The sequence below is a fragment of the Sceloporus occidentalis genome, unplaced genomic scaffold (assembly GCF_023333645.1).
Source record: "Sceloporus occidentalis isolate IW3139 unplaced genomic scaffold, rSceOcc1.0.p SCAF_5, whole genome shotgun sequence".
Lineage (NCBI taxonomy): Eukaryota > Metazoa > Chordata > Lepidosauria > Squamata > Phrynosomatidae > Sceloporus > Sceloporus occidentalis.
In genome coordinates this window covers 154,010,662-154,034,867 of record NW_028316985.1, presented here as the reverse complement: position 1 = coordinate 154,034,867, position 24,206 = coordinate 154,010,662, and the positions used below count along the sequence as shown (strand labels likewise).

The 24,206-nt window shown below is 42.7% G+C and overlaps 1 protein-coding gene across 1 annotated transcript in view; it reads left to right on the top strand.

The window, feature by feature from the left end:
• The first annotated feature begins 12,440 nt into the window (after nucleotides 1-12,440).
• Nucleotides 12,441-24,206, top strand: part of FAT4 (FAT atypical cadherin 4) — a 178,253-nt gene continuing 166,487 nt past the window's right edge. Inside the window, exon 1 of the mRNA XM_089527240.1 lies at nucleotides 12,441-17,738. Within this exon, the coding sequence (XP_089383366.1) occupies nucleotides 12,441-17,738 (5,298 nt within the window). The remainder of the gene's footprint in view (nucleotides 17,739-24,206) is intronic.

The following is a 24,206-nucleotide window of genomic DNA, read 5'->3' as shown; positions in this document are numbered from 1 at the left end:
GCCTTATCAGCCTTTGGCTGCTTTCCCGGACATTACCCATGCTGGCAGAGGACTTTGCCACATTCCCTTTCTTTCTTTTTTTGGTGGGGGGAGGGTATTTCTTGGATGATTGCTAGCTGTTGTCACCTGTGGATTATAATAATAATTAATAATTTGTTTTATTTATATACCGCTATTCCAAAGATCATAGCGGTGAACAGCAAGTAAGCTAATTAGCTCTTTCCAAAACATTTGAAAAATATAGACACAATCCTGTGAATTCTGACTACATGTGCCATCAACAAGATTTTAGCCTCTTGTCTTCTTCCCTTCCATGTTTTTTTCCTGTACACAAACTCTGCCTCTTCAATAGTGTCTTATTTCTCTTTCATGCCAGTTGTTTCTCAACAGCTCATAAAGCCCAAGTGATTGGAACAGGGTGGGCAGGGCCTTTGCGTCAACATCTTCTATGAGATTATTGGAGTCACAAAATATGTGAACATGTTTATTGGCTCAAGAGCAACAGTGGAACTGACAAAGAACCACATTTTCCACCCAAATCTGGCTACCATTTCTGTAGCTATTATAATTTGCCATAGTTTTTCAAATTGTGTGATTAGATTCTTATACAGTTGGGATAAAAATGCATATTTTACCTCTTACAATAGAACTATTTCAAAGTACCCCAAATTGCCAGACAACTGAATTCATTTACTCGATTTTGTGCTCTTCTACCTCTTTTATTTTTTTCCTTTGCTTTCTTTGACTATGATGACTTTCTATGTTCTTTGGTTGGGTTTCCTATTATGTCTTTTGTCCTCCGTTTCTAGGTCTATTTTGTTTACTCTGCCTTCGCTGTGTCACAGTATATGGTCACAGATGCTGATTTTTAAGATTAAATCCTATTATTATTATTATTAAACACATTTATGGGAGATAAGTATGTCATCAGCTATTAAATGGGAAGAGATAAAACAAAACACTGAGAGGAGGGATTGATCAGCACATGCAGTAGAATGTGGCAGAATAGGTCGGATCACTTCAGACTGCAGGTAGAGAGCATCACATTTAACCCTTCCCCATTGTGAAAAATTGCTGGCAGTCTTTAGAGAAATTAACTCATCAAGGAGAATGCTTCTAATCCAATCCTATTTTCACATTACCAAAAAGAGAGGATAAAAAGAACGTAGGGTTTCCATGAAATTTCTGTACTAATATATATGTTCAGATACCAATTCACAGAATCATAGAGTTGGAAGATATCCCAAGGGACATCCAGTCCAACCCCCTGCCATGCAGGAACTCACAATCAAAACAATCCTAACAGATAGCCATCCAGCCTCTGTTTAAAGACCTCCAAAGGAGACACCACCACTTTCCAAGGCAGTGTATACAGTATGTCTGTCGAACAGCTCTTACTGTCAAGATATTTTTCTTAATGTTGAGGTAGAATCTTTTTTCAGGGCCATTCAATAAACATTTCTTTAATTTAAATAGAATTGCAATAGATTTCACCATAGTAAATGTGATGATGGCAGGTAGAGGATATAACTGTTACCATTATCCCACAGTACAATGAAAGTTGCCTTGTGCTGTACACTTACAGCTTCATCTGTCACCAACTGGCAAGTGGACACAGTGCTGAGGAGAGGTTAGCATCATGGATCCTCAATTAATCTTTAATCAGGGATCCTCCATGACAAGAGGAAAGTAGCCAGTTAGACCTGGTTAATGGCCTTTAACTGAGTAGCTCTCCAGATAATTGATGGCCCTCTGTTCAAGGTCCCCCAAAAGGGAACTGTCCTTGTTTCTCTCGAGAGCTATTCTGCTCAACATCAACTGTGTCCCTTTCTAGCCATGGCAGTAGGCAAGGCTGATGGGATGAGAGTCCTAATGGGGATACAACCAATCAGTGTAGCCTGAACACACATACCCATCTCTAGATTGCTATTCATTGAATTCCTCCATGCCTCGTTCCACAATCAGAAGCAGTTCCACCAACGACCTCCCAACTTTGGCTGCCTCATCTCTATGACATCACAAGGGTCCATCTCAAGTTTTGGTTTCAAGGAATAGGTTTGTGGGACTGCAGCTGGAAACATCCTTTACCACATGTACACATCTTGTACTTGGAGATTATATTCTCTCTCCCTTCTTCCCCCTCCAGATATGGTGACAGTAAAAAGAGCTGCTTATTTGTGCCAGCAAATTACAACCAAGAGCAGCAAAGGAAGCAGCAGTAGCCAGACAGCAGGATACAGCTAGATGTGATAATCAAATTCACATCAAAGTCTTTCTCTTTTGCCGTCAGTATTTCTCTTTCTCTCTTTGTTTCTAAAAGATTCTAATCTATAAAGACCATAACTGAATATCTGCTGCTCTCCCATATTTATGCCAGATGCCAAATTGCTCATATAAAAGAAAAGGAGACTTGCAAGAATTAATGACCTGCGATATCTCTTTGTTTTAAAGAGCAATGTCATGCAGGAATCAGTCCAGGCATCTTTTTAGTAATCAGCTCCAGCCAAGGCTCCTCGTTGTGTTTATATCTGGCCTCCCTCTTTCATTGCTGCCTTTGGGAAGACACCACAAATGAAGGGGGGAGATTTTGGAAGCCCCATCCTCCTGCCAAACAGGAAGCTGAGGATTCTTTGGACTTGCTTCCTTAAATTTCCTCCCCTACTGCTCTTTATGGAACTCCTGCTTTTTCTCTTTCACACAAGGAAATTCTTAATCCTATTGCTGAAAAGGAATGGAAAAATTAGGTTGATGTTTCTTTGTTGATTTGTTTAGCAGTGGGCTACCTGAGCAAAAGTGTATTGACCTATTCAAGGACACATCTTTGGGGTGAGGACAAAATGATGGCATTGCCCATCCAATAAGAATTCTGCCCCCCCCCCCCATAACATTCTCCTTTAGTCCCCAAATTGTAAAGTGAGCATTTCCAAATTCAGATTAGGCAGCCAAAGAAAAGGGAAGGCAAAGTGGCCAAGGCAACGTGAACACAGCAAATACAAGAGTTCTAGGTGAATGGTTTTTTGTGTCTCACTTTCTGCAGTGCAAGAACTGGGGGAATGAAGGAAAAATTTCATAGTGAGGAAGGGCAAATTCTTACTGGGGATGGGGGAGGGATAATGTATCCCCTCCCCCCATGGCTACTCCCTTGTGCTTATTCTTATCTGCCAACCATTTTGCATTTAAAATCACTAAGTTGGTAGACAATAAATCTGGAAATAAAACAATGAAACCATGAAGAGGAAGAAAACATTAATAATTCCTATTCCTAAGAATAAACCTTGTCAAGAAAATCTTATAAAGAGATATTCATAAGCTAGAGTTGGTTTCATAGCACATAACAACATCAAATTCAAAATCAAAAACAGCACATGAGATACTCCTTTCCTCTGAGCAGTCAACCCTCAGAGGCCTGCTGAACAAAAATATCTTCACCTGCTTACAAAAGAATAGCAAGGAGGGAGCCCATCTAATCTCTCAGAGGGCTAGTCTACACATAAGTGTATTGTGTGAATTGCTGTGGAGTTTCACACATTTGCATCAACACTTTATTGTTTTCACTTTCCTGCACCAATTCACATCTGTTCACCCTCCATCTGCCAAAAATATACAACCGTGCAAATCCATCCAAAGTGCAGGCACAGCCACATGTTCAGTAATGCATGTTCTGACAGATACTTGCAGATGCTCCAGTAAAAACTCCAGATCCTTTTTCAGCAGAGTTTATGAAGTTCCTCCCTTGCAAAAGGCCTGCATTCCTCTGAATTGTGTATGGCTGGATCACAGTCTGTTCAGTTGGAAGAAGGAATATTTTTATTATGTAAACAAGCCCTAGAAAGAGAGTTCCAGATCAGGCACTGAGAAGGCCTTCTTCCATGTTCCTACCAGATGTACTGTGAGGGTGGTGGAATAGAGAGAAGGGCTTCCCCAGAAGATCTCAAGACACAGGTAAGCTCATATAACCAAAGGGGTCTTCCTACTTCTTTCAGTTTTTTAAAAAAAGTATGTCCATGAAATCCCCCAAAGTTCCCTGGGGCAGAAAATTACCCAGCCCTGCCTTATAATTTGTCTTGCTCCCTTCTTTGAGGCCAGGATTTCTTCAGAGTTAATGCAAAAGTATAAACTGTTTGGTTCCTAAGAGTCTCTATACAGCTCTCATAATCCTTCATCACTAACTGTACAGCAGCTCTCAAAATCTCTCATTTCTACCTATGCTGGCTAGGGCTGCTGGGACTTGCAGTCGAACAACATCTGTAATATTGCATGATGCCATATCTGGCTAAATCAAGAGCGTGATTTATACAAGTGAATTGTATAAATTTATGAAGGAGAAGGCTACTAGTGGTTACTAGTCATGGAGATGATAGATGGTCTGCAGGATATGAAACACTAATTTCTGCAGAATGTGAACAGGATACTGCATTCATGACCTGCTAAGAAGCTTTCCACAGACATTTAATTGGGTAATGTAAGAAATGAGATACTGAACTAGATTAGACTCTGATCTGACCCAACAAAGCTCTTTTTTGTGCTCTTATAAGCACTGGGTGGGATGATGGGAACTATAGTTCAAATACATCTGAAGGGCAAAGGTTGGGAAAAATTGGGTGTTTTTAGGCAACAAAATGCTAGGTTAGATAGGAAATAGATTAGATTAGTATGATACTTACTAAATTGTTAGTTATTTACATACATTATTTCTAAAATCCCTTTCTGAGACAAACAAAGCAAAATAACATAGGCAGATAACAATAATAATAAAAAGTAAATAAATAAAACATGAGAAAAGCCCAATTGAAACATGTTTACAAAGTGAAAAGCCAAGTTAAAATTCTCATTTCAACAAGAACATTCTGCAGTCTGAGAGTTAACCTTTTATAGTGTGCCTACCAAGGAGGCCTTGGCCAGCATGAAGAATAAAATCTAAGTTGTTAATATGTATAATTATGTATTTTAACATAACATATTTAATTTATATACATAATTTATACATGCAATTCAGTACAGTGCACCCTCGTCTTATGCGGGGATCTGTTCCGGACCCCCCCCCCCCACGTAAGGCAAATTCCACATATGGTCAAGCCCCATTGATTTGAATGAGGTGCGTCCCTACACTGTGCATGTCTCATTCACCATATTAGCGCTCGCTGTCTGCATGACCTCAAGTCCGCGTATGGCAAGCCTGCATACGGCATGTGCGCACTGTATTATGATCATAATCCAGCAATAGCTAAAGGTATAGTATGTATATATAGGTGCACACACCCTACACACATTTTGGATCAAGTACCCAAAATAATAATAATAATAAATAATAAATAATAATAATAATAATAATAATAATAATAATAATAATAATAGATTAGAGAATGATTGCATGTCTGCCTTGCAGGAAATCTTATTGAATTCAGTGAAACACAGACTCAAGAGTTAGAGGGGACCACAAAAGTATTCTAGTCAAACCCCTGTCATGCAATAATGAAAGGAATAATATTAATCAAACAATAAAAGGACAAAGGTAACCAATTTTATTAACAACTGCACTCATATCACATTTATCCAGAAAGGTATCCAGCAGGGCCAGCTAAGCCATGAAATGGGCTGGAAACAATCTGCCACAACCTGGTAGGGTGCAGGGAATAGACAAAGGCATGACATAGTACCTGGATGGTGTGGCAATGTGTTTTGAAACTGTTGTTTCCACTGAGGTAGGGGAATGGAGAAGATCTGGGATCTGATTCAGGCAAAATAATGATTTGGACAAAAGTGAAATCAAATAAATTATCCAAATAATTTCCAATAATCAGTTCACCGTCTTTAATAAACTGGTTTTAATAAATTACTCATCAGATCAGGTAGGAAATATACTTTTCAATGATTTGCAGTTGCCCCCCTCCTTGCAAGCTCAGAGTACTGAAAATATCCTTTACAAAAGCAAGGGAGGACATGAGGGGTATACCTGTCCTGAAGTACAAGTGAGGCATGTGCTTGATCTCTTAAAAAGAGATGAAGCCTGAGTGTGTTTTTTTAAATCTTTAGGTGAATTCCAAGGAAAATGTCTTCCAGAGAGGTAAACTTGTTAGTTTGACCTAGAAAAAAAAAAAAAAAACCCTCCAAGAATCCTGTGACATCTTAACCCTCCATCAGGATTTCATTTTTTTTTTTTAAATGTACTAAGTAAATTGCTGGTATTTTCTGAAATTGATCCTGTAACTTGAGCAAGGTCAGGATATGTTAACAGAAATTGAGCTTTCATAACTCCTATACACCATACTCCACTCTGGAACATTACACCCTTGCTGTTATGCATTTAAACAAAGCCACAAAGCACCAAATGCTCTTTTGCCAGTATCCAGATAGACATTGATTTAAATACTTGGTGTGCTGCCATTCCCTGATTTTTCTTATATGCTATTTAGTTTTTGGCAGTTTGAGAATCATGAATTACCAGGGAATTTCTTCTTCAGGAAATAACTAGTGGTTAAGTACAATCTGACGTTATTGTAAAACAGAAATTATATCTTTTCCCAAAAGGTGCTATTCAGACATTCCTACAAATATCTCCACTTGTCCCCACTGCCACTATACCAAAAAATAAATAAAATGGAAATAGCAGAGAAATCAGAGGTTTTGAACAGACTATACTAAATTTAATTTGGACCATTCAGACAGAAAACAAACAGAAGACTATGTTGAACAACATAACAACACGAGGGGGCACTGTTTACCTGCCACTGAGTTGCTCAACATATTTGACATCGCAGACACTAATCTGCAGACCAGACTAAAGGCGCATTAGGAGATTGAAATGTAAGTATTTATATCTGACTTACAATTGCTAATTTATGCTGTGCTTTTATAAACAAAGGGCCTCTCCAGACAACAACAGGAACAAAACCTCTAGATATTATCCTTGCAGTGACACTTAACCCATTCCTATGGTGCAGTTGGGTTAGACTTCCTGAGTGGGGAGGGCTTGTTGGATGCCTCAAAGCACTGCAGAAAGGGAATGTATAGAGCTAAACGGAAGACAAAAGGGGCATTCTATCACTTTTGAGTATTCTGTTAAAAGAGTAAAATGTACTCTACCACTTCTGTGTATTCATTTAAAAGAATACAGTGTATTCTACTGCACTCGTGTATTCAATTAAAGGGTGTGTGTATTCATCCACTCTTGTGTATTCATTTAAAAGGATGGAAAAGCCCTGACTTTACCAGAAGGGATACTTCAAACTGCAGCGGGGGGGGGGGGGGGGGGACAAAGCAAAAACACCCATCTGAAATCATGGGACATTGTTGTTATGTCAGGGAACAGTCTATATGACTGTATGAAAGGACAGCTTCAAAAAGAATTTCAGATTGTTCCAGAAGTCAAAATCAGATATGGATAATGTGACATGTGACAATGTGATAGTAGTGACTGATAGATGCCTTAGCATCAATTTACTTGTTACATTGAACAAAATGTGTACTGTGCAACTCCTTCCCATCCCTACTCCAGTCTAAAGAGGCCTTTCATTTCATAAGTTACCCTGCAACAGCTAATGATATCTTTTATACAAAATGGCTATTTTTTGTACTTGGAGGAGTGCTTTGAATTCTCTGCTAGAGAGCTCCAGTAATGTTGTAATTCAGAGGAACAGACCGTATCTCCCCAGCAAAGATTTCTATATCCTCCACCGAATTGCAAATCCTAGGATACATTACTATGGACTCATGACAGCTGAAGTGGCATCAAACTGTTACAATTATATAGTGTGGATACACCCTAAGTGGAAATCAAGATTATAACAATACAAATTCTTTTTACTGATACAAAGTCATACTGGTTCTTATGTTTATTTATTTTAGCTTTCACAGTACATTTTCTGAATATTTAATTTGACCCAGGAATACTGAGGTTCAGCTGGGCTTACTGCTCAACTGAACTCTGTCTAGGGAGATATATAGGAGCAATAAAGAAGAGAGGGTGAGTGTGAACCACATAGATATTTTTAATTCTAATTGAATTTAATGGAGAATGGCGCATATGTTGAAATCTTTCTCTTTGGAAATTAGTGGGGCTAAAAACAGACCACAATCCTGACTTGTTGCCACTGAGAAAGCAGAGGCCACACATGGGGTTAGCAACAGGAACATATCCTGATCTCTTTCCCTTCTCTCCAATATAGGCCAATGAATGGCAGTTCAAAGGAGCCGCCACCTTTGCTCATGGCTGGACGCAGCTGTCACCTCCCTGGGAAGATATTCCTTAGATAGGTGTTAAGCAATGGAGAGAACTACAGTTTTGTTTTGTTTTTAACAGAAGATTTTCCAAATGGACAAATCTGTCAGTGTGTGGAGAAGACACCTAACAAACAGCAATGTTTGTTTCTTGCTTACATCATGAATCAGTGGTGGTTTCTTCATAGGAACCAGTGCTTACCTACCATGCAAGAATTCATTTACAAATTTGCCTTACTACCATCTATCTTTTCTTCCTGCCTCATCAAAGGCAGACTGTTCAAAACCAGTACTTTTTAAAATGGAGTGTTCTCTGACACAGTAATCTTTGCTTTAAAACTATCTGCAAGGGTTTCTTCATGCTCCTACCATCACATGTTTCCATTCCAATGCCCAGTCTCCAATACCTGTGCATAACGCTCCTTTCCATACACTTTCAAATTACAAGAAAGGAGTTTCCAAGTAAACATTACAAAGGATTTTGTGACAGTATGACATCTACTACAATGGAAGAGACTCCCTCAGAAGGTGGTTGGCTCTCCCTTCACTGGAAGTTTTCAAACAAACAAACAAAAAAGGTTGGATTCCCATCTCTCAAGGTTAGTTTAGTGGTGGCTTCCTGAATTGGTAGTAAGTAATTGAAAATAATTGAAATTCAAGTAATTGAAAGTGCATGGTAGGGATGGACCTTGGGATTCCTGACAACTCATTGTTTCAAGAAAGCCAACTGCACTTCTATTAGCTGTCCAGATGCACATTTCTCCCCAATTGCAGATGTTTTATTTGGAGATGCAGCAGAAAGAAAATGGAAGAAAATGCCTGTGCCTAGACCTTGGATCACTCAGTGAAGAGAGAGGGGAGGGCAGTTGTTCCTTGTAGCTCCATCTTCTGCTTCTCCTTTGTATGTTGAATCAGCCAGAAACCACTGCTCCCTTCTGCATGCCCCTCTCTCTGGTACAGATCCAGGCCTAGCCCATTTAGGCAGCTGTGGAGGCAGCTATATGAAGAAAAAATGGACTTGTTACACTCTTCCCAAAGGTGAGATGCTGGGCTTTGCTAGCAGGCTTTGGAAGTAAGGAGTGGAGCAGTGACTGGGGATCCCATTCTGGGCATAACAGCAAGAAGGATATACTTGAGTCTTGAAGACTGTCTTGAATCCTGTTTAGGGGGAACAGTTGCTATTGCTGTTGTGTGCCTTCAAATTTTTTCCAACATATGGCCACTGTAAGGGGTTTTCTTGCAAGAGTTGTTCTGAGGGGATTTGCTATTGTCTTCCCCTGAGGCTGAGAAAGCGTGACTTGCCCAAGGTTACCCAGTGGGTTTCATGGCTGAGCTGGGAATCAAACTGTGGTCTCCAGAGTCGTAGTCTAACACTCGCACCACTACGCCATGCTGGCTCTGTGAGAGAAAAATAGGGTATAAATAAATAAACAGACTGACTGATGTTTTGCATACTGACCCAAGTATTGCCCGGCTATGAATCAGCACCCAAAAAGTGTGACAACTTCTCCCCAGAAAGCCACCAATGCCTTGAGGTTGAGCTGCTGAAGTTGCTCAAAGAGCTGCCTTCACCATCAGTCCTTTGCTCTGAGGGAATGATGTGAGGTTTGGGGGGGGGGGGGGAGAGAACTCAGCAATCGGGAAAGTTTCTTTCTTGTGTTTTGTTTCCCGGACTGTAACTTCCAGAATCCTCCATCCATCCTTGCCACTAGCTATGGGATTCTGGGAGCTGTTGTAAAAAGAGGCAAAGGCGACCTTTCCATGCTTTAGCCCAGGAGGGCCGAGACTGGAGTGCCTCCCAAAAGCAGAAGACTGAGCATTTAGGGTTGTCAGTGTGAAAACTGGACCTTTGATAGTTGTGTGTTGTGTGTGCTGTTTGCCTTCAAGTCTTTTCAATCTTATGGTGACACTAAGGTGACCCTCTCATGGGGTTCCCATGATGCCAGCTGCACTTCTACTCGCTTCTCAACTGCACATTTCCCATTGTGAAGTGAAATGAAATGAAATGAAGTTTCTTGGAAAGGTTCTTGAGAAGAGGGGCTTTGTCAAAGAGGGACATTCAGCAGATGTGGCTCGTCACACAACCAGGGAACAAGCAGCACCTCCTGACGTTCCCGCTTCTGTGTAACCAAAGACCAGAAGCCCTCTCCAGTTTGGACTCTGGCAACCCAAAACTGACCGTGATACAAGGCTTTAGGGTCATGCTTCCCAAACTTTTTGTCATTTAGGTTTCTGGACTTCAACTCCCAAAAGCCTTTAGTCACTTTGGTTAGCAATCAAGAATTCTGGGAGCTGAAGTTCAAAACGCCTGAAGGAGCAAAGTAGGGGAAAAGTCGGGGGGGGGGGGAGCCAATGTGGGGGAGCGGTTTGAGCGCTGGACTAAGACTCTGGAGTGCAGGGTTCGAATCCCGGCCACGTAAACCCCTCTGGCAAAGTTACACTCTCTCAGCCTCAGGGTCAAGGTCTCTCTGAGGAACTCCGGCCAAGGGGAAAAATAAACCAGGATAGATTCTCTTCAGGGTCGCCCTAAGCCTTGCGTGTGGGGATGATGGGAAGCCCTACTCCGCTGCCACCTTTTCCTCGGAGGTGGAAGAGTTAAGCCTTCCCAGACATGCTTTGCTTAATCCCCTTCCGACTTATTGTTCATCCTGGCGACTCTACACAGAGCCTCCCTCCCTCCCTTTTCCAGCTATTTTCTCAGCTGTTACCCCAAGCCAACTCTCCGCACTGCAGGAATGATGCGGTTTGAGCCCGCTTTAAAGGGCCAGGGCGCCCGGCGGTGGAATTCTGGGTTAGGGTCGTTTTATTGTGGCACCTTCCAGAATTCTGCCCCAGAATTCCACCGCCGGGCGCCCTGGCCCTTTAAAGCGGGCTCAAACCGCATCATTTCTACAGTGCGGATACATCGCTAGTGGGGACAGAACTCTCAGGCAGTGTCTCACCCCCCCAAACTTGATTGACACTCCAAGGAGCCAATGCAACCATCCAATGGGTGGAAAGAGAAGATGGGCAGCCAATGGGAGGCGGCGGTGAATGAGGCGGGGGGAGGGGAAGGGGGAGAGAGCGAGCGATACATTGAGGCGAGACTTGTGTGGAAGTCCAAAGAGCCTTAGAGAGAGAGAGAGCGAGAGAGGCTCAAGGAGGAGCGGAGGCAAAGTTGGAGCCGGGCTTTCGGGGGCAGCTCTGCGAAGGTTGCTGCTGCTGTTCCTCGGGCTCCTTCCTCTCCTCCTCCGCTTTCCTTCTTCGGACCCTCTCCGAACCGAGCAGCTGAGTCAACTCCCCCTTTTTTAAAAGGAAGAAGGGAGAGGAGGAAAGAAGAAGCAGGAGAAATAGAAGAAGAAGAGCCGCACCTCTGAGAACTTTTGGGATTATTACAAAGAGAGAGCGAGGGACGGGAGACAAAAGGTGCGAAGCCAACCGAGACTTTGTTCCTTCTCTCTCTCTCTGTCTTCCTCTCACAAAGTGGACCTGTCTCTTGGTCCCCTTCTTGTTTTTCCCCCTCAGGAAAACTTTTCCTGACCAAACTGGACTCAACCTGGAGGCTCAATTGGGAGCCGGGCTCTTTCTCCGAAGCGAAGGATGCGCCTCAGCCCAAGAAAGGAGGGAGAACTTTTCGCAGTGCTCCGGAGCCACCAGAGGAAAGCCCCGGTTTAAGTGAGGCGAAAGGACCCCCCGAGTCCCAGGGCCCCCCCTCCATCCCCAGCGAAGGAGAGGAGCCCCAGCGCAAGAGCGCTCCCAGCCAGCCTTTGGGGGAAGTTTTGCTGCTGCGCGAGAAGGACTCGGCTGGCGGGGCTTGACTCTCTCCGAAAGATCCAGTGGCCTGGACTTGACTCCCTTCCTCTGAGGAATGTCGGTGCTGCCTTTGTGAGGGGTTGTTTCTTCTCCTTCTCTCCCAAATCGGGGCAAGGAAGGGGGAGCCCAGCCAGCCTCCTGCCTCTGGGGGGGGGGGGGGCGGGGGGTAGCCAGGCTTTGGCCTGGACTCAGGGCTCCTGGAAGGCACACAACAACAACAACAGCAGCAGCAACAATTGTTCTTGTATTGTTCTTTCAAAGCCTGAGGGAGAGATGCTGGAGAGGGTTACAGTCTCCATTCCCCCACCTGGACACCTCTGGCAATGTGGATAGGTGCTCCCAGCTCGACTTTCTGCCCTTCCGGATTGGATATCCCTCCATTTGCCCTCTTTTCCCCTGGACTCGCCCTCCTCAGAGCCCTCGCCTTTGCCATGGGCCCTCTCAGGCGGGGCAGTGCCTCCTCTTCTCTCTGGATGCCAGGTTTGGCCTTCCTCTTGTTGCTGCCGCCTTTCCATGCCTCTGCTGAGCCCAGGCAGCTCTTTCAGGTGCTGGAGGAGCAACCCCCGGGGACTTGGGTGGGGACCATCGCCACCCGTCCAGGCTTCACCTATCGCCTGAGTGAGCACCATGCTCTTTTCTCCATCAACGCCACCTCGGGAGACCTTCACACCCGTGCCACCATCGACCGAGAGAGCCTGGCCAGCGACGTGATGGACTTAGTGGTGCTCTCTAGCCAGCCGACTTATCCCAGTGAAGTGCGCATCGTGGTGCTGGACCTGAATGACAACGCTCCCGTCTTCCCGGACCCTTCCATTGTGGTGACTTTCAAGGAGGACACAGGCAGCGGCCGGCAGCTCATCCTGGACACAGCTACTGATGCGGACAGTGGGACCAACGGCGTGGACCAGAGTTCGTACCGCATTGTGGGTGGCAATGAAGAAGGCCGCTTCCAGCTGAACATCACTCTCAACCCCAGCGGGGAAGGTGCCTTCCTGCACTTGGTCTCTCGTGGTGGGCTGGATAGAGAGGCCACACCTGCCTACCAGCTGCTGGTACAAGTAGAGGACAAAGGGGAGCCACGGAGGCGTGGATACTTGCAAGTCAATGTCACAGTGCAGGATATCAATGACAACCCACCTGTCTTTAGTCAGACCCTCTATCAGGCCCGAGTGCCCGAGGATGCACCTGTCGGGGCCAGTGTTTTGCAAGTGGCAGCTGCAGATGCTGATGAGGGCACCAATGCCGACATCCGATATCGTCTGGAGGGGGTGGAAAGTGCTGGTGTCGATGGAGCTGGGGCACTTCCTTTTGAAGTGGACCCAGAAAGTGGGGTCATTCGTATCCGGGAGGGACTGGACTATGAGTCACGGAGGCAGTACTCCCTAACAGTTCAAGCTATAGATCGGGGAGTGCCTGCTTTGAGTAGCCGTGCCGAGGCTCTGATCCACCTGCTGGATGTGAATGATAATGAGCCGCGGGTCAAATTCCGCTACTTCCCAGCCACCTCCCGTTTTGCCTCTGTAGATGAGAATGCAGCACCTGGCACAGTGGTGGCACTGCTGACTGTCAGTGATGCTGATTCGCCAGCAGCCAATGGGAATATTTCAGTATCCATTTTGGGTGGGAATGAGCAGCGCCATTTTGAGGTGCAGAGCAGCAAAGTACCCAACCTCAGCCTTATCAAAGTGGCTGCTGCTCTGGACCGGGAACGCATACCCACCTATAACCTTACTGTGGCTGTGACTGACAACTTTGGGGCTCCTCCACCATCACCAGGGCCTGTCCCTTCTTCCCTCAGCCCTGATGGTGCTATTCCAGTTCCAGTGAGCCGATCCTCTGTAGCTAGTTTGGTGATCTTCGTGAATGACATCAATGATCACCCACCTGTTTTTGGGCAGTTGGTGTACCAAGTGAATATTAGTGAAGAGGTGCCACCTGGCAGCTATGTACAAGGCTTGAGTGCTACAGATCGGGATTCAGGCCTTAATGCCAACCTCAAGTACAGCATAGTTTCTGGCAATGAGCTGGGCTGGTTCTGTATTAGTGAGCACAGTGGCCTAGTCACCACCAAGAGCCCTGATACAACCATGGCCAGGGCTCTATTGGGTGTATCCAGCCCAAGTATGGCAGCATCTGCTGGGTTGGACCGTGAAATAGCTTCACAGGTGGTGCTAAACATTAGTGCCCGAGACCAAGGTGTGCAGCCCAAAGTTTCTTATGCACGTTTGGTAGTGAATATAATGGATGTTAATGATGAGAGGCCCCAGTTTAGCCAACCAGATGGCTATCATATATCTGTGGCAGAAAATTCCCCTCCAGGAACTGAGTTGCTTGTTCTTTCTGCTCTTGATGGTGACTTGGGAGATAATGGGACTGTACGTTTCTCCTTGCAAGAAACTGAGCCAGGGGGGTTGGCGGGTGGTCCTTTAGTTACTACTTGGAGGATATTCCGCTTGGATCCTGTATCAGGAAGGCTCAGTACAATTTCCCAATTAGACAGGGAAGAACAGGGGTACTACTCACTGCAAGTTTTGGCCACTGATCTGGGCTCTCCTGCCCTATCCTCAATGGTTCAGGTCAATGTGAGCTTGCTTGATGTGAATGATAACAGCCCCCTGTTTTATCCTGTCCAATACTTCGCCCATATCCAAGAAAATGAACCTGCGGGCAGCTACGTTGCCACTGTGTCTGCCAGTGACCCTGACCTTGGGCTCAATGGGACAGTCAGGTACACCATCTCAGCAGGGGATACCTCCAGATTTCAAATTCATAACCAGACAGGGGTTATTACCACCAAAACAGTACTGGATAGAGAGGAGAAGACTGCTTACCAACTACAAATAGTTGCCAGTGATGGTGGTAACCTGCAGTCTCAAAATCAGGCCATAGTTACAGTCAATGTCTTGGACACTCAGGATAATCCTCCAGTATTTAGTCAGGATATCTACAGCTTTGTGGTGTTTGAAAATGTTGCCCTAGGTTATCATGTAGGCAGTGTTTCTGCTACCACTATGGATCTCAATACCAATATAACTTACCTTATCACAATGGGGGACCAGAGGGGTATGTTTGAAATTAACAAAATGACAGGCCTGATCACCACAGCTAGCATTATTGATAGGGAAGAGCAAGCATTTTACCAGCTAAAAGTGGTGGCAAGTGGTGGAGCAATCACAGGGGATGCTTTGGTCAATATAACTGTCAGAGATCTAAATGACAATTCCCCCCATTTTCTTCATGCAGTGGAAAGTGTGAATGTGGTTGAGAACTGGAGTACTGGGCATACCATATTCCAAGCTAAAGCTGTTGATCCTGATGAAGGTATTAATGGCATGGTCCTTTATAGCCTAAAGCAGAATCCTAAGGACTTATTTAATGTCAATGAGCAAAGTGGTGCCATTAGTCTGACAGGGCCTCTGGACATAAATGCTGGTTCTTATCAAGTGGAGATTATGGCTTCTGACTTGGGAGTTCCAAGGCGCTCCTCTAGCTTTATTTTAACTGTTTCTGTTCATGATGTAAATGACAACTCACCCGTGTTTGACCAACTTTCCTATGAAGTCACCATTTCTGAACTGGAACCTGTGAACTCCAGATTTTTCAGTGTGCATGCTTCTGACAAGGATTCAGGTGCAAATGGAGAAATAGCTTATAACATAATTGAAGGAAATACTGGAGATGCCTTTGGCATATTTCCAGACGGTCAGCTGTATATAAAGAGTGAGCTGGACCGTGAACTTCAGGAAAGATACATACTACTAGTTGTGGCTTCTGATAGAGCAGTAGAACCTCTGAGTGCCACAGTGAATGTCACTGTGATTTTAGAAGATGTAAATGATAACAGACCATTGTTTAACAGTACCAATTATGTTTTTTATTATGAGGAGGAGCAGGTTGGTGGTTCATTTGTGGGTAAAATAAGTGCTTTTGACAAAGACTCTGGATCTAATGGTGAAGTCAGATACTCATTTGAGCACATGCAGCCTGATTTTGAACTGAATGCAATGAGTGGAGATCTAAGGAGTACTCATCAGTTGGACAGGGAATCCCTCATGAGGCAAAGGGGAACTGCTGTATTTACATTTACAGTTATTGCGATGGATCAAGGGTTGCCAAAGCCTTTAAGGGATCAAGCGACTGTGCAGGTTTACTTGAAGGATATAAATGATAATGTGCCAAAATTTTTAAAAGAACTCTATCAAGCTACAATATCAGAATTGGCTGCAAATCTGACTCAGGTTTTAAGAGTTTCTGCCTCAGATGTTGATGAAGGTAATAATGGATTGATCCATTATTCTGTAATTAAGGGCAATGAAGAAAACCAGTTTACAATAGATAATAGCACGGGCCAGGTGACTTTAGTTGGCAAATTGGACCATGAGGCTACTGCATCTTACTCACTCACCATCCAGGCAGTAGATTCTGGAGCAGTTTCTCTAAGCTCATTGTGTACATTGAACATTGAAGTGCTGGATGAAAATGACAATAGTCCTTCTTTCCCCAAATCCACTTTATTTGTTGATGTCTTGGAAAACATGAGAATTGGAGAACTGGTCTCTTCTGTCACTGCCACTGATTCTGATTCGGGGGACAATGCGGACCTTCATTATAGTATTACAGGGACAAATAATCATGGAACATTTAGCATCAGTCCCAATACTGGCAGTATTTTCCTTGCCAAAATGTTGGATTTTGAAACACAGTCAATTTATAAACTAAACATAACAGCGAAAGATAAAGGGAGGCCTCCTCAGTCTTCTACCATGTCAGTTGTAATATACGTCAGGGATTATAATGACAACCCACCTAAATTTCCACCTGGGGACATTTTTAAGTCTATTGTTGAGAACATTCCTGTTGGGAGTTCAGTCATTTCTGTAACTGCTCATGATCCAGATGCAGATATTAATGGGCAGTTAGCATATACAATCATTCAGCAAATGCCAAGAGGGAACCATTTCCAAATAGATGAAGTCAAAGGAACAATATATACCAGTGCTGAAATAGACCGTGAATTTGCTAATCTCTTTGAATTGACAGTGAAAGCCACTGACCAGGCTGTCCCTGTAGAATCTAGAAGATTTGGTTTGAAGAATGTGACCATTCTAGTAACTGACCAGAATGACAATGTTCCTACTTTTGTATCACAAAATGCCCTTGCTGCAGACCCCTCTGTTGTGATTGGTACAGTCTTAACTACTATTGTTGCTGCTGATCCTGATGAAGGGGAAAATGGAGAGGTTGAATATGAAATTATTAATGGGGACACAGACATATTTATTGTGGATCGCTACAGTGGAGAATTGCGAGTGTCATCAACCTTAGTTGCATCTCAACTCATATACAGCTTTATAGTTTCAGCCACTGATCTTGGCCCTGAGAGGAGAAAGTCAACCACTGAGATGACGGTAATTCTACAAGGACTTGATGGCCCTGTTTTTACTCAGCCAAAGTACATTACCATTTTAAAAGAAGGTGAACCAATCGGGACAAATGTGATATCTATAGAAGCAGCTAGTCCTAGAGGGACTGAAGGCCTTGTGGAATATTTCATAGTCTCAGTGCGTTGTGAAGACAAAATGTTTGGCCGACTCTTCACCATTGGGCGCCACACTGGTGTGATCCAGACAGCTGCTATTTTGGACAGGGAGCAAGGAGCACGCCTGTATCTCGTGGATGTTTATGCCATTGAAAAGTCTGCTGTGTTGCCACGGACCCAGAGAGCAGAGGTACAGTTTTACAATTTATCTTTCTCTGTCCTGTCAGCTCTGTTCTTTCAGGTTCCATTTTTTACACAGGACTGAATGCTACTGATTTCAATGTGACTTCTAAGTAGACTTGCATAGGATTACACTTTGAATATTTAAGGCATCAGTGATTTTACCAAGGTACTTTGCATTGTTTAAATTTTTTGTTGAATGTAGAAATGTAACCTTTGAAAAGGTATGCCAGTTTTTTTATTCTGGTAGATTAATCTAAAGCACGGAATTGTTGTTTTTGCTTGATATTAGCTGGCTGATCAACATGCTACATAGGTGATCGTTCATTCTAGCTGCACAGGCCAGCAATTGTCATTAACTAGTTAGCTTTAACTATGATCTGTTTCACACCTGACCTTTTCTCCATGTAGGAAAAATGCCATATGTGAATGGGCATCATTTTAGGCTCCTTGCTGATCATTTCAGTTTGGTTAAATTGCTAAATAAAATAAGAGCTTTTGTGCTGGGTGTACCAGATAAACACTTATTACAAATACTGTGCAAAACTATAATGTTTAGACAATTTAGGTACTTCTTCCAAATGAGTTTCCTTTTACCTCTCAACATGCCTGTTCACTTCTATCCCAATACTCTTACCAATTTTCAGTTCTCCATCTAAAGACTCTCAGTTATTAGATTTTTGCATAAGCCAAATGGTAAATATTTATATGATTCTGTTATTAGTGATGTAGAGTAAATGATTTCCAAAACATTAATCATGACATCAGAAAACATATGTTTTATGTCTGTTTATTTTTTTATTGTAAGCATTATCCTTTGCATAACCTTTAATGTGCTAGAGTGGCTTTCAGAAACTTGGATTTGAAAATTACTAGGCCAGTCAAGGTTTTCCTTTTCCTTTTGGCATTCTTCGAGTCCTGATTTCTGTGCTACACTCTGAGTCATTGCTTTTTGCTCATTGCAAGTTTGCAGCTAAATCTCTTCAATAGTCAACCAGCAGGGGATGCCGGAAGTGCTGAATGAGTCAAACATTTCCCCTAATGGTCAAAACAGTTTAGCTCTGAAAATGAACACAACTGCACATTCCAAAGATTGCTTTCAAGTACTGAAACACTAACTCTGCAATCCTGTGCACACTTACTGGGAGTAATCCTGTGGGACTTCCAAGTAAACATCTACAGGACCGAGCTGCAAAAATACTTGCCTTTACCTTGCATATTATATGATTATTTGCCAGAACGCATACACTTCTTGACATTGTTTTAAATGGTATAGGGCATGGCTTTTAAAAACCATGCATTTCTAAGACTCTAGATGTCTTTTGTTTAAGTAGTATACTTTACTTGCACTGATTTATTTGAGAGTCATGTGTTTGAGTTGCATTGAACTTTTGTGGAGTAAATGGCACCACATTTCTCATTTCTATTTGGGTTTTTTTCAGATTGAGTTAAGGTTAGAAGAAATCATAACTGAATAAAAATGGGTAGAAATGGATACAGTAGTGTAATGTTATGTTATGATTTTGTGTTTAGAAACAATAAGGAATTGGACTATTTTGGTAATTTTAGCTTTTGTTCTAATTATACCTATTGCTACTATTAGAAGGAAGCTAGCTGGGCTTCACACATAGCTTGGTAATAAATTGTAATAATGCCACAAATTAGGTTTGACCTTCATCTACAGGGATAAATGGATAATGGAAATTATGTGATCCTTCAGATGTTGATGAACTGAAGCTCTTTATAACCATAGATAAAATGATCAATGGTGGAGAATGTTAGTAGTTGCAGTTCAGCAACATGTGGAGGGTGCCATGATTTGCACTCCTGATCTACAGATTCACCCAGTTAATCCAGAGAAAATGAAACAAAATGTTCCTCATATTTTGATTTATCTTGTAATCTACCTTTTTAACCAGAAGACAATCTCATTAATCTCAGTTTTTCCTACATTTTGTCTTATTTTGTGTAGACATATATAAGACTGGGAAAGATAAATATAAGCTTCCAAGCCCTCAATATTGTACATGGAGCCAGTTTAGTACATGCTTACTGTCCCTCATCTGAAATTCCAAAATCTGAAATACTCTAAAATTATCCATATTGGTGGCTGAAATAGTGATACCTTTGCTATCTGATGGTTCAGTGTACACAAACCTTGTCTCATGCACAAAAGTATTAAAAATATTGTGTATAAAATTAGATTCAGTCTTTGTGTATGCAAAGCTTAAATGATTGTCATGTTCTGATTTGGGTCTCATCTCCAAGATTGTATATATGGATATTCCAAAATCAGAAAAAAGACAAAATCCAAAACATTTCCTGCTCCCATGTATTTTGGGTAATGACTAATCAAACTGTAGTGTGACCTGAATGTTACAGGGGTAGGCAACCTTTTTGAGCTGGGGGCCAGGTTGTTGTCCCTCAGACAACTGGGGGGCCGAAGCCAGGGGGTGGAGCTTCCACCTTCTGGGGCGGGGCTGCATGCCGGGGGTGGAGCTTCCACCCTCCGGGGGCGGAGCCGCACGCCGGGGGCAGAGCTTCCATTGAAGCCCTGCGGGGAGGAGGAGGTGTGTGCCCGCCCTCTCCTCCTCAGTCCCTTCCTTTGGCCAAACAGGCTTCGAGGGGCCCTTTTGGCTGAAGGAGAGGGAGGCCTGGGGCCGCAAGGGCCCTGGGAGGAGCCCGCAAAGGCGGCAGGCCGCTTCCGCGGGCCCTTTCTCGGCCCGTGAGGCCCCAGGCCTCCCTCCGGAGGGAGAGGCCTGGGGCTGCAAGGGCCCAGAGGGGAGCCCGCGGAGGCGGCAGGCCGCTTCCGTGGGCCCCTCTTGCGGCCCAGGAGGAGGTGGAGGAGGAGGCGGCGGCCTTGGTGGCGGCAGCGACAGCGTCGGCAGGACCAGGCTGGGGCTGGTCCTGCCGCCTCCGCGGGCCGCCTCCGGCCCACGGGCCGGGGGTTGCCAACTCCTGAACGAGTACTTTAAGAGACCAGGTTTTCAATACAGTCAGTCCTCCTTATACACATATTTTTATACACAGATTCAAGCATACATGGTTTGAAAATATTAAAAAAAAGTATAAATTTCAAATATCAAACCTTGAATTTCCATTTTTTATAAGGGACACCATTTTGCTATGTCATTATATTTAATGGGACTTGAGCATCCATGGATTTTGTTATCCATGGGGGATCTTGGAACCAAACCCCAGCATATAACAAGGGTCCACTGTATACACAGACATGGAAATCCCCAGAATGATTTGGGGCAAGTTGTGCGCTCTGTGAGGAAGGCAGAGACAACCTCCTCTGAATAAACCTTGTTAAAAACCCAATGAGAGGGTTGCCATAATCAGGAGTTTACTTGAAGACACATAACAACAACAAAGCTGAAGTTCAGACAATCCTTGTTCACTGAAATAATTAGGAAAGTAGTTATTATTTAAAAGCAATATGCCAGCAGGAAGCTTTACTCTACTGGTATAGCACAGTTAATGAACTAGATACACTCTTGGTTTCTCCAAGAATGTTTCTCCATCCCCTTCTTTATGCTGCCTATGTTGATCCTCCTAAAAAAAAACAATACGCTTCCAGCTAGACAGAGGACAAGGCGGAAAAGGGAGTTTTTGGCAAGTATAAAAAGACTTTGTAAAAAGGAGCTTATTTGTCAGAGACTTTGTTAACTATACTGTGTCTATACTGTAATAAAACAGCCAGCACATCAATTTTTTTTGAACAGCTGAATCTAAAATAATCAAATTAAAACTAAGTATATCACACAGTAGCTTGCGTGTCATGCTTGTGAAACTATATGGCAGTACAATCGTATACTTGTTAACCATCCAATACATGTGCACTAACTCCTATTGTGGTTCCTTAGGTGTACAGGAGCAAACTAAATTTTGCTCTTCACTGTGTATAAACAAGAAGGTCTGTGTGGTATAGTGCTTTGAGTTGGACTATGACTCAGGAGACCAGGGTTTGAATCTCTGCTCAGCCATGGAAACCCACTGGGTGACCTAGGGCAAGTTATACTCTCTCATCCTCATAGGAAGGCAAAGGTAGTTCCTTCCCCGCTGAAGAAATCTTGCCAACAAAACCCTGTGATAAGTTGGCCTTAAGACCACCATAAGTTGGAAATAACTTGAAGCTACACATCAGCAATACAGTATGTAGAAACAATATAATTTGTTCATTTACCTCTCTTTAAAGCACATACTTCTTTTAAAACCTGATAATGCATAGAATCATAGAATCGTAGAGTTGGAAGAGACCGCAAGGGCCATCCAGTCCAACCTGCTGCCATGCAGGAAATCACTGCATACCCTGCCTAATTAAGTTTTGATGACAGGGCTTTCCTACCAACAGTTAAAGAAGCAGTGCAGGCAATCATAATTATAATATGTTAAAAGCAAAAACTTGATCCTGAATGAGTCACTTGATTGACATTTGCTCATTTTCTTATATATCTTCACTATCTTTCAAATTTATACGTAGCAAGTGATAATTTGGACAATGTCTTAATTTTATGCTTTATGATAGATGGCTATGGATTCAGCAGAGATTTCACAGATGTATTACAAACATATACCTTCCCTTGTGGCAAAAAAGCAAGCAAATAGACAAAATAGTCCAGCTATATCTTTTTTTTCCTTTTTAAATGGTTGCCCCACTGGTTTTGTTGTTGTTGTCTGTCTTCAAGACATTTCCAACTTATGGCAACCTTAAATACCTCATTAAAAATAATCATCTTTCCTCCCACTTTACAGGAATCATACTGTGTTAACAGCTGCATGACAGGTAGAATTTTTAGCAGGAACATCTAATCTCAATATGGAAATATAGTAATAGGAAAGGTTTTGCCTAAAGATATAACCTGCATTTAAACATTATAACAACATAATGAAGTTTTTTGAATAGGAGGAAGAAGCAGAATTCTACCAGAACTGCCATCTGCAAGATGGCAATGGCAGTTATCTCAATGAAGGATTCATGCCACTTTAAAGGCATTCATGGTCAGTGAGATGGACCACTGGGTCTTCTCTTTGCTACACATTGGCTGTACTTTAGCAAGACAAAGTTGTGGCAACTAGAATGTTCCCAAGCTTGTATCTGTCAGTTCTTGCAGAAATTGATTTCTTGTTGAGATGCAAAGAACAAGTTTGGTCATATCCAGAGCTTGGGTAATATATTGGCTGGATTGTGTGTACATCCCACATGTTGGACATCCTTCTTTCTGCAAAATGTTGTTAAACTTCACACATATCTAAGTCTTGTAGAGTACAGTCCTTCTCCATTGTGTGGCAGGAAGCATCATTAATTTTGAGGGTATTTAAACATAAGTACCTATATACAGGATTATAACCATATATCATAATCCAGAGAGCATGATTTAAAAGAAGAAATGGTTTTCAGTTTTAAAAATTCTTTCCTGTACAATGGAGAGAGGAGAAAGGAATTAAATTTAGGAGTGACCATGCAGTGTGAAACAGATTTTATTGTGATTTATTCCTGTATATCCATTTGTCGTTCAGGTTTATAAAACTCATTACTTTCACTTGGTTATCCTCATGAAGTCAATATATTTTTATGGGAACTCAGTAGAAGATTATTAAAATGCCTGAATGGTAAAATACCTCTGTACAATCTAAGATTGATGTTTTCCTTGGAGTTTTCATATAACATTTTAGGCTCCCCAGTGTTTTTTCTTTCTCCCAATTTTTCCTTTTTCCATTGTTGCTTTTATAATCCATCATGAAAGCTCATGCTGCCTAAATGATAAATATTGCCACTAGAAAAGGGATTGTCAGTTGTCTGAAGCTGTTTTCATTGATTTGCCTTTGCGTAAATTCTTCATTGAACTTACTGCTGCTACACTGCAGAACTAATGCAGTTTGTCACTGTTTTAACGGTCATGGCTCCATCCTATGGAAGCATGGGATTTGTGCCAGATAAGGTTAAATATCTCACAAAACTATAAATCCCAGAATTCCATAGCATAGAGTCACAGCAGTTAAAGCAGTGTCAAACTGCATTAATTTTGAAATGTAGATGAAGCCATAGACATCTCCTGGAGTATGAGAAATGGTTATTATTTCCTTTTGGCAGCATTGTCAGCAATATATGAGGCTGGCCAAGTTGTTTCCCTCCAGATGTTTCTGAGATACAGCTTGTATCAGCCCTAGTCAGCATAGTTAGTGGTGAAAAATGATGGGAGCTTTAGCATCACCATAGGTTATTCTTAAAACCAACATAATGTACTAAGGACTATGGTGCAAACCAGTATATGACTGCTGAAAAGTAAGGTCTGCTGAGTTAAATGAGTCAAAATTTTCAGCTGGAAACCAGTACACATGTCTGATTAGGCAATTGCTCCGAACCCTCTTGTTCTCTCCCACACCTTTCTTCCCTCTAGTAGTGCAACAGCTAAAATGCCCCAAAGCACTGTTCCAAGTTTATGGAGATCTGGCAAATGTAGTTCTCTAAGGA